At 44.2% G+C, this 11,412-nt stretch overlaps 1 protein-coding gene and 1 non-coding gene across 2 annotated transcripts in view; one reads left to right on the top strand and one right to left on the bottom strand.

Annotated features, from left to right (window-relative positions):
- LAMA1 (laminin subunit alpha 1) overlaps positions 1–10,536 on the top strand; it is a 151,991-nt gene extending 141,455 nt beyond the window's left edge. The window contains 6 exon segments of the mRNA XM_023754272.1: positions 3,288–3,477; positions 4,023–4,181; positions 4,705–4,858; positions 6,374–6,507; positions 9,535–9,757; positions 10,376–10,536. Coding sequence (XP_023610040.1) covers positions 3,288–3,477; positions 4,023–4,181; positions 4,705–4,858; positions 6,374–6,507; positions 9,535–9,757; positions 10,376–10,536 — 1,021 coding nt within the window.
- LOC111826169 lies at positions 1,924–2,030 on the bottom strand. The gene has a single exon (XR_002829430.1). It is a non-coding gene; the product is annotated as a U6 spliceosomal RNA (small nuclear RNA).
- Positions 10,537–11,412: the final 876 nt, after the last annotated feature.

Here is an 11,412-nt window from a genome sequence, read left to right as displayed (position 1 = left end):
AGCGCTCAACTGGCACAGAAAGGCACAATGAGAAGGCAAGGAGATAGGAAAGCAGCCTTCATGCAAATCAGATACTTACAGTGTGGAGAAGTGGGGTTCCTGCAGTTTATCTTCACCTCTTATAGATGATGGTTGGTTTAGCCTCTGTGTGATGTAGGAAAGCATGGAAGAATCTATCTAAATCACTCCTCAGTCCAGAATCCAAAGTCCTCTAGATCTATCATCATCTAGACTTTCAACACCATTCTATTGTAAGGATTCACTAATCTCATGAAATTGTCTACCCAAACTCTCACTGTGCCCCTCAGAATTCCCCAGGAGCACATTCACATTGGTCGACACATTCTATCTCGCCCTCAAACCTGCCTGTCCCCAAGGAACCTTCTAGGGGACGCTGGCTCACATGCCACAGATCTAGAGGCCTGAGGCTGGCCAAGGGACCTCCAACTCCACCTCTCTCCTCTCTGCATCGAATCTCTGGCTGATCTGAAGTTCATGTCTCTAGACTCTGCCACGCCCTGCTCCTCTTGTTGTTGCCCTCTGTGATCAACCCCCACCCCCACCACCTTCAGACTGTAGCTTAGTGTCTTTTTGTACCATTCCTGCCGTCATTCTCCACGAATTCACAGCCACCCAACACCGGGCCTTCCAAGTCCTCTGGTTCCAGTCTGTCAGAGCTCTTTTTCTCCCTCCCCAGCCACACTTTCCCCATGGTCATCCCCTTACCTACTTCATAAGTATTTATTCCACCTCCAAAGTCTCTACTTAAGCATCCTATATACTTACCTCTTCCTCATCTCTACTCTGTTGCTCCCCTAGGAGTTCCTCAGCTTCATCAAGACCTCTAAGCCCTCATGCTTTCTCATGATCATCACCCCCTTCTCTAGCTCCGAAGTGCAATTTATCCCCCACTCTGAGAGGTGGGATGCCATTATTACACATTCCTTTGCAAACCCCCTTAATACCCACATCTCCTCTATCTTGACCACAGGTAAAACCCACACTTGTTCTTGGCCTAATTCATGCCAGAACCCAAGCTGGTGGTCAAGGCTGCAGAAACGCATGTCTCCTTCCTACCTGGTTTGACATTAAAGCTATGGCCACACATAGAACCTCAGGCTACATGGGGAGCCAATACATTTCTTTATTATGCTTATATATTTTTTTATTATTTCATAGTTTCTCCTCTTATCTCAAAACTCATATATCCCACTTCCTGCCCCAGCTGATGACTTGCCTCACTGAGAAGACAGAACTTCATCTGTCCACCTCCGAAAAGAGCTATCCACTGCTTTTGTCCCCACACCTCCCCCTCTTCCCCTGCGACCATGGAGGAACAGTCCTCGTTCTCCTCTCGCTCGCCCTCCAGAGCCTGTCACCTCTCTCCTCTCAGAGACAACAGCAGCAAACATATCTCCTTCTTTCATACATAATTCTCATCAACAAAGAATCCTCATCGCTCTCATCATCAGTGAGAATAAACACTGCCAGAGACTGTCTCAGTATATTTTACACACACCCCCTAACTTAGTCCTCAGAACTATCCTATGAGGAAGGTATTATTGTTATCTTCATTTTATAGACAAGGAAATTGAGAGGCACAGGGAAGTCAAGTCATCTGCTCAGAGTCACACAGCAGAGCTGGGAATTCAAACCCAGGCACTACGGCCCTAGAGTTTATGCCTGTAACCATGCCCTTTCTAGTAGTTTTTAACTTTTAAAATAGAAACTCTGCAGGATACCATTACTGTGCAATGGTGTCCTGGGTCTGTTGTGCAGTAAGATTTCTTGAAGGAGTCGTTTTATGTGGCTGTCTGCCTTTCTCACCCCTCATTTCCTCCCCTACCCATCAAGTCAGCCTCCCCTCACTCCTCTGTTGCTCTTTAACATATATATATATATATATATATATATATATATATATATATATATATATATTTCATGAATTTGTATGTCATCCTTGCACAGGGGCCATGCGAATCTTCTCTGTATTGTTCCGATTTTCCTGTATGTGCTGCCAAAGCAAGCACTCCTCTGCTCCTAGTTCCAGAGTTGTCCCAAGACCTGCTATGGCACCTCCTGTTGTACCTCTGCTGCTGGGCCCTCAGCAGCATCACGCACACTTGGCCACTTGACATCCTTGACTCACACCCTCCTGATTTCCTGCTCTCTCCCTGCTCAGTCTCCTTTGCTGGCTCATCTTCCACCAGTAAAGGCCAAGGTCCCTTCCCCATATTCTCCCAGGCGGCTTTGAAATACCTTCAATTTGCCCAACACCCACATCTCTAGCCCTGACCTTCACTTAGAACTCAGGAGTTGTGTACCCAACTGGCTACTTGACATCTCTGTGGATTGGGACAGGCTCCTCAATCTCAACACACCAAAAGGAAATTCATTCTTCCGCAAACCTGTCCTCCTGGTCTGTGCTATTTCTGTAGACATCATCACCATTCACCTGGTTGTCCAAGGCCCAAATCTTGAGGTTATTTTCTTTCCCTCTCCAAATTCTGCAAGTCCTATTGCTTCTTCCCCCAGAGCATTTCATGCATTAGATCACCTCCTCTGCATCCCCCGACCACCACCCTGGCTGAAGCCACCACCAGGCCTCTAACAGCTGCCTGCCTGAGCCTGCTGTCACCCTGGCCCCATCAGATTTGTTCTTTACATCTGAAGTTTCTTTTAAGATATAAATCAAGCCATGCCCTCGCCTCTTCTTAAAACCCTCCTGTGACTTCCCAATGCACTTAAAATGAAACCTAAATACTGCCTCCCAGAGCCCCTCATTCATGAGGATGGAGCCACACCCCCCTTTCCTATCCCAGGTTGCTTCAGTGACCCCACATTGCCTTTGTGGGAGATCACCAGACACAGCCTTCCCCTTCCCCACTGTGTGGTGCCATCTCCCACGTGGCTCTCGTGAGGATTTCCTGCAGAGGTCTTGGGGCTCGAGTCTGTCATTCCGAGTTCAGCTGAAATACCATCTTTCAGGGTTGCCTTCCTGCCTACTTAACATAGCCAACACTGGCCTCCTCACGACCCAGTCTCAGCTCTCTGGTATATTTCTGGAATTAGTTTCATGGGAGAAGGAAACCTCCCTTTGTTCACTGCCTTAGCCTCAGCTCCTAGAACAGTGCCTGGCAGATATGGGCATGCAGTAACCATACTCTCCTGAGTTGCTAAATATAATGTTGGAATAATTACTGGGTCCTCTCTTTGAGGTTATTTTAGAAAGTAAATGTGAGGAAAGCTTTTCCTTTTCTGCGGGCTGAGCTCTTCTTTTCCTCCAGGCTCTCAGTTCAGCTAAGTATCCGAACATTTGCCTCCAGTGGGCTGATTTACTACATGGCCCACCAGAACCAAGTGGATTACGCCACACTCCAGCTGCACGGGGGCCACCTCCACTTCATGTTTGACCTTGGGAAAGGAAGGACAAAGGTCTCTCACCCTGCGCTGATCAGTGATGGCAAGTGGCACACGGTACGCTCCCAGGAAGCTCCTGGTCACGCCTTCCAAGTGTTATTCCATCTATTCCTCGTAGTAACATTATTCCCTTGGGTTTCTAGCTTGCTTTGTGCTTGTCATCTCTCCTATAGAATGTAAGTGCCTTGCAGGCAGGGGCCTTTTCTGCTTCCTGAAATATCCCCAGGACCTAGCTCAGTGCCTGACCCCTCACAGGCACTCAGCAAACATTGGTGGAATAAATGAAAGGTCCCAAAATGTTCTCAACTTGACAAGAAGTAAATTAAGTCACCCATGGTGTGACTGGCCCAAACCTGAGATCATGGCACCTGCTCTCTTATCAGTCAGACTCGGGCACACTCACTTTTCTAAAACATGCATTGCCTGTGCCTACTTCCGTCTTCTGGCAGGCTCAGTCTCCTAGCAACGCCAGCTGTGTCAAACTGAGCCATCCTTTAGGATGTCAGTCAGGTTATTACAGCTCCAATGAACCGAGTTGCAAACAAACATCTGTTAATGTTTTCCCATCCTTAAAAATCATGAATGTTTTCGTTTTGCTCTAGGTCAAGACAGAGTACTTTAAAAGAAAGGGCTTCATGACGGTTGATGGCCAGGAATCCCCCATGGTGAGCACGGTGGGAGATGGCACCACCTTGGATGTGGAAGGAAAGTTGTACCTGGGAGGCCTTCCCTCCGATTACAGGCCCAGGAACATTGGAAATGTAAGCAGCATTTTCTGTATGGGGCCCATATTACCTTTATCTTCGTTGCATTTACTTTTAGAGGAGCATGTCTTTGTTTAAATTGTCTTCCTTTTGGACCTGGGGTTTGGCTGCAAGATGCAGACCTTTCAAACCACATCTCCAGTTTGTGTGTGTGGGCTTCCCCTTGAAGCCCGACCAGCCCTCCTGTTGGTTAATGAACATTGGTCTTTCCACAGCTACTTAGATCCAGTGAAATTTGGGAAAGTCCGGGGACTTTGTGTTTGCAGATTAGAAAACTCACTTCTTGATTTCCATGATATTTATCCAAAATAACAGAAAATACAGATACTGCATTACTAGCAAAGATACTCAAAGAGTCTAACTACGCTTTCAGTTAGCCATTCATGTGAAGTACCGTGGCAATTCCATTTTAAAAATCAAACGATGATATTTGAATGTGTTTTGTGGAACTATAGGAACATGTTGCCCTTGCCCTCCTTGTTGTATTCACTGCCATCCCCTCTCACGGCATTTGGTTTAGGTCACCCACAGCATCCCCGCGTGCATTGGGGAGGTGACAGTGAACAGCAAGCAGCTGGACAAGGGCAGCCCAGTGTCTGCATTCGCAGTAGCCCAGTGCTATGCAGAGGCCCAAGAAGGAACTTTCTTTGAAGGAAGTGGATATGCAGCTCTTGGTACGTATCACCGAAAATCTCAAAAGACATCTCTGGGATTCTCTTGCACTGTAAGATGATATGGACCCGAGAGTTATACGACAGGGCAGGACCCACTGGACAAGGCTGCAGCAAGACCATTTAGTTACATGTTCCAGTGTATTCTGATTTCTCCACTTCTAATGCACAGCTTTCTCACTTTCTGTGCCACCCAGATGGCCTGACAAAGGCTCCCACCCCAGGGCAGTACAGCTCCTGGCAACATGTGGCCCTGCTTTCATCTGTACCCTCCCCACGTTTATGTAAGACATGCTCTTGCAGTCCAAGTTCATAAAGGCCTTTGAATTAAAAGTCAGCAGCATAAAATATCTAGACCAGCCAGCCAAATGCAAGTCGGATTTGATGAAGAAATTAACTCCAGTTAGATTGTTGAAAATATCAATTAGAAGTCGAGGAATTTTAAATCTCTAAATTGCTTTAGAATGTAAATTCCTCCAGGCTTAGAACTAGCCCTCATAATGTACCTGGTATTGCCTCCTCATTTTAGATACTTAATTTGCTGGTTGGCTTCCTATTTGCACTCAGAACCATGCTCCTCTTCTTCCTGTTCTCCTTTCTATCACAGGGAACTAACCTCTCTGGCTACTTTGCCCTCGGCTTCTAGGAAGGTTCTGGTGAAGACTGGGGCAGGAGGGAGAGGGGAGAAGCTAGTACACTTTTCTCCTCTACTCTGTGCTTCCAAGCTCTGGTAATACCACCTGCTCCCATTTTTCCTCCAGCCCTGGGTGTGGTAACAACTGCCTGCTATTATTGCTAATATCCCCAATTTATCTCAGCTTTTTTATTCACCTGAATAAAAAATTCATTCAATTAAGTCTCCACTTAAAAAAAAAACAACACAAAACAAACAAAAAAAACCTAGTGGGGGCCCTGGCCTGGTTGCTAAGTTGATTCGAGTATTGTCCCGATACACCAAGGTTGTAGGTTCAATCCCCAGTTAGGGCCCATACAAGAATCAACCAATGAATGCATAAATAAGTGAAATAACAAATCAATCTCTCTCTCTCTCTCTCATCAATCAATAATTTTTTTAATTTAAAAAATTAAAAAAAAACACTTGTGTGAACTCTAATATACTCAGTGAATGATGTCATACCCAGTATGTAGATATTGGGCAAATAAATGGGCTATTGCACAGATGATAAATCCCTTTGCTTTTTCCCTGCGTGGCTCTAGATGAGAGGATGGGCCTGCCTTGGCTCCAGTCTGGCTTAGCCCCACTGATTGTGTGTCTTTAGAAGCGTCACTTCATCTTACAGATGTGCAAGCTGAGGCTCACAGGGGAGAGGTGACTTGCTGGTGGTGGAGCTGGATCCAGAGAAAGAGCTACTAGAACCAGGTCTCCCGAACCTCAGTCAGGAGTCCAAATGTCCAGCCAGTCCAGCCTACTGTGGGGTGGTGGGGTCTCTCCAACCTGAGCCTTCTTAGGCCGGGCAGGACTCACCCATAACTTGGGGCTCTCCTTGTGTTTTTCAGTCAAAGAAGGGTACAAAGTTCGTTCAGATGTGAACATCACACTTGAGTTTCGTACCTCCTCAGAGAATGGTGTTCTCCTGGGGATCAGCAGTGCCAAAGTGGATGCCATTGGATTAGAGATTGTGAATGGCAAGGTAGGTGCTTATCTCCATCAAGTCACCCTTTGACCCAGGGTCTGAGATAAGAGCAGTTGAGAAACAGTAGAAATACCTAGACCCACACTTTAATGGAATGGAGAAAAGTTTCAATATTTAAAAAATAGATAATCTATATATATAAAAGGCTAATATGCAAAGTGTCCCCTCAGGAGTTCAACTGGGAGACCAGGAGTTCGATCACTTGCTATGACATGCACTGATGACCAGGGGCGGTGCAAACATGGCGGGCAACCAGTGGCAGCAGGGTGCTGAGGGAGCGAGGGAAGGAGGAGGCAGGGAGGTGGGGAGGCGGGGAACCTGATCGGCCCTGATCGCCAGCCAGACCTATGGACCCTACCCGTGCATGAATTTTGTGCACCGGGCCTCTAGTCCTAAAATACTTTTAAAGAACTTCTTTTATAATTTTAAATTTGAATTTAAAGCAAAACTGCAACTATAATACAAACAACTTCTTTTCCTGAACAATGTGAAACTAAGTTGCTGGACAGATGCTCCATTTTTCCTAATTTTATTTGGAAATAATTACAGATGCATAGGAAGTTGCAATGAAAGGTCCTCTTTCACATTTTGCCTAGGCTCCTCAGTGGCAGCATCTTGCATAACTCTAGTGCAACATCAAATCCATGAAACTGGCATTGGCACAATCCACGGAGCTTAAGTTGAGCCAGTTACACATGTATGTGTTTTACCATATGTGTAGCTTCATATACCCCCACCACAATCAAGACCCTTAATTGTACCATTACTACAGTCTCCCTGGAGCCACCCCTCTGACTTTCTCCCTGCATCCTAACCCCTGGCAACCACTGATCTGTTCTTCATCTTCAGGATTGTTATACAAATGAAGTCATGCAGTATGTGTCCTACTGAGATTGTCTTTTCAACTCAGCCTTATTTCCTGGTGGTTTAGCTGGGTTGTTATATGTACCAATAGTTCATTTATTTGCTGAGTATTCCATGGGATGATGTACCACAGTTTAATTTTTTTAATGCAAAAAAACCATTTTTTTCTATAAGCATTCTGCTCTTGCTTTTCAGGCTCTAGTCTTCGTGTTGGGAACAAAATGATCTCAATAATTAACAGTACTTTAGTCTCTTGTTTTAAAAATGTCTCCTTCAGAGTTTCTGCCAGTTCTCATTCTTCCTCTCCCCTTCGAGTCCATCCGGGTGAGCTTTATTTACTAGATTAAGGGGAAGGGAGCCTTAATTGGCCTTTTCCTTTTCCGTGCGCTCTCTCCTGACAGCAGATGAGGTATAAGGACTTTCCAGATCTTCAGTCACAGCCTGTCTTTGTGCACTTGGCCAGTTGTCCCTGGTGGCTGTAGGAGCATTGCCAGTGCAGGGGGGCTGCTCCTGGAGATTTGGCCAATGTCCCTTGTAGACCAGGCTTCCCATCCCAGCTGTCATAGGCACTGCTGCCTCTTCATCTTCGGCCACCTTCTGTATCCCCCAGAGGGTCCTATGAAAACCTGGGAATGTCTGCCCTGCCACTCATAAGACATGGGGAGTCAGGGTGGTGGACGAGGGTCCTCTCTCTACCATTTCTGCCACCATTTCTATTGCACTGTGGTCAACTCAAGTGCTTGGGACTAACATGCTTGGCTCTTCTTGAGCTACTGCCTCCTGGAAAAACAAGGAACAAGTCTCTATGCTCTAGATTCCCCCAAACTTACCTCTTGTTTCTAGTATTTCCTGCTTACTCCCCACAGGGGTTTTGGTTCCTAGGAGATCCTAAATGAGGGTGGGGAGAATAGAAGAAAGTCATCTGACCTTTTGCTTCACCTCTTCTCCTTCTTACTTCACCATCATGTCCAAACAAAACTGCCTCTACATCATATTGCTGCTCTCTACCCTGTGGCTTATAGCCAACTTTCTCCCTCATCTGTACTTCAAAAGGATTTTGAAAATTATGTGACATTTGAAAAATGTTATCAGAAGTGTAATGTGGTGAGCCGGCATGGCCATGGGTGAACCTGTGAGGCGGCGGTGAAGGATTTAGAAAAGACAGACAAGAGAAGAAAGCTAGGTATAGATAGGATGTTGCTCTCTCTGATGGAGAGACAGTGCCACAGCCTGCAAGCTGAGTCTTTATTTTATAGTCAGATTCCAGGAGGCAAAGTAAGGGTGTGGTTACAGTGTTCTCCCAGGTTTCGATTCTACTCAATTACATGTACCTCATCAAGCTTTGTTTACTTGCTGCACCTCCCGCAGCCTATATCACTTAGCCACGTGGGACCACAGGTTCGGACCATAAGGTCAAGCTCACAACTATAGCCTTTGGCTCTAATTGTGCTGGGAGTTGCACGTGGCTTTGCCACGAGAGCATCGTGTCCTCTCGTTAGTCCCAGGCTTGAACCTGTCCAAACGCTGTAGCCACTCTCCACAGTGTATTAGTTGTAAAAAATGTAATGTTTGATGTACTGTGTATTTTACCACTATTACTGGCTTATTTTATTGTTCTTCTAAAACATTTTTAGTGGTTGCCCCAGGGTTTACGATATACATCTTTAATTTGTCACAATCTACCTTGAAATAATACTGAGTAGCTTCACATATAACATAAGAACCCTACAACAGTATACTTATAATTCTTCCCTCCCAGGTGGTTGTGGTGGAGCATCGATAGTTTGTCAGAAGGGAGTTAGTAAATGTTGCTCCATAGGTGCTAGCAGCTGCTAGGAACTGACACCCGCAGTAAAGCCATCAGCTCCTGTTGTCCTGAAAAGGGGGAATCGACTTGAGGACACAATGCTAAGTTAGGTGGTGGCTCAGCCGTGTTCCCATGAAGGTGGCCGTTGCCCTTTCTGAAATTTCAGGGATAAGATAGCATCTGAATTCTTTAAGAGGCTATTTTTAAAAACGAGTGTTTATTTTTTAGTTTGCTCCCCCTTTTGGCAAAAGGCTTGTATTTTATCCACTTAAAGTGATTTATAGAAATGGACTGTGCTCCTTAAATACGGAAAACTTCACTAAGATGTTTGCTTGTGTCTGTTGTTTGTTTAGCTCTTATTTCATGTGAACAATGGTGCTGGTAGGATAACAGCCGCATACGAGCCCAAAGCTCCCCACACTCTCTGTGATGGAAAATGGCACACACTGCAAGCGAACAAAAGCAAGCACCGCGTGGTGCTGGTCGTGGATGGGAACGCCGTTCATGCTGAAAGTCCACACATCCAGTCCACCTCAGTGGACACCAACAATCCCATTTATGTTGGTGGCTATCCTGGTACGTATGGGTGTCAGCTCTGCTCTTTCATTTTCCAGGGCATTGTCACTAGGGGAAGTCTTAATTCAGGTGGATACAGAATAGGGATTAAGAAAAATACATTGTTTGGGTAACAAATCCTTTACTGTTTTAGAAAGGCTATTTCAAATACCTAGGAATTCTTGGGAAATTAAAATAAAATACACATGTAAATTGATGATTAGGTAAGACTCAGAGAATATTGGATGTGATGGAAAAGAAGCTGGGGGAGTTTACTGAGGCCAGTCACAGTAGGTGAGTCCCAGTATAAGGAATCATTTTTGGGTGGATAATCATTTTAGAAGACAAATACATATCTTATCCTCTCACATTGGTTTTGGGTTAGAATTATGCATTTCCAGATGTTCCAAGTAACTGTTACAAATGATAAAATAAACACCTCTTATGACATTTTAAGTCACAACTATGCCTTTAAATTATTACATAAAGTTTTCATTGACTTATCACAGAAGCCACATGTGTGGAAGAATATTATTCTAATTTTGATATAAAAGCCAGTTGAGTTTATTTTTGTTCTTATTGTGTTGTGCATGTCATTTTAACAAAATTAACCAGGACTTCTCTTCTTTTCCCAAACAGCTGATGTAAAGCAAAACTGCCTGAGTAGCAAGACCTCCTTCCGGGGCTGTTTGAGAAAGCTCACTCTCATTAAGGGCCCGCAAGTGCAATCCTATGACTTCAGCAGAGCTTTTGAAATACAAGGAGTTTTCCCTCATTCCTGTCCTGGGTCTGAGCCTTGAACTTCAGGGAAACTCCTCAATTCGGATCAATTATTGCTTATATTTTGAATAGTTATTTTTGTGAATTAAAATTTCTTCAGATTTCATTTCCAACTCAGGTTAAGTGTTTTCATAGAGAAATTTTGTGTTCATGTTAAACTAAAACCACATGTACAACAAATACCTCTATTAAATAGTTTAAAATGTACACTGAATTCTTTGGCTTTGTTCAAGTTCTTTTAATGAATCTTTGTAAACATTGAGTAATTCTGTTAATTACTTGACAGAATTTCACAGTTTTATTTTAAGCTTTTAGAAAATAAAATATCATTATAGACTATAATAGATTAGAGCAGAAAATGAATACTTTCCTGTCTTTACCAAAATTTTTAAGTTCTGATTTCTACAACAGGGAAGCAGTGCTATTGGTTATTCTCCAGCAGAGGGCACCAGCTGTTTGCCACATAAGCATTAAGATAGGCTCCAGGGGGTCAGGGGGTACAGGGAGCAAAGGAAAGAGCTGGAACCTCCTTTAGATATATCATTGTTGAGTCAGGACATAACAGCACTTTTCAGGACAAAAGGCATTGCAACTAGTTTGCTCTTCCTTCATTGTCTTTTTATTTTCACCCCTTGGAATGAGATAGTTTTCCTTAATCAGTTACTTTCTCTGGGAGAATGTGTACAATTTCAAAAGAAGGAAAATTTAAAGGCCACACATACATTCTTTTCAATGAACTAAGCAGTTTTAAACCCAGATTTCTGAAGTCTTATTTAATTCCCTCCAAATATATTTAGTTTTGCTCTGTGGCCATGGCTGGGGTCAAAATGGTTGTTATTCCACAATCTTTAGAAAACTGATTTCATTTTTCAAATGCTTACTCGGAGAAGAGGTCT

The sequence above is a fragment of the Myotis lucifugus genome, unplaced genomic scaffold, assembly GCF_000147115.1.
Source record: "Myotis lucifugus unplaced genomic scaffold, Myoluc2.0 scaffold_58, whole genome shotgun sequence".
NCBI classification, from domain to species: domain Eukaryota; kingdom Metazoa; phylum Chordata; class Mammalia; order Chiroptera; family Vespertilionidae; genus Myotis; species Myotis lucifugus.
Note: the sequence above shows the minus strand (reverse complement) of the source record. Positions and strands in the feature narration are given on the sequence as shown.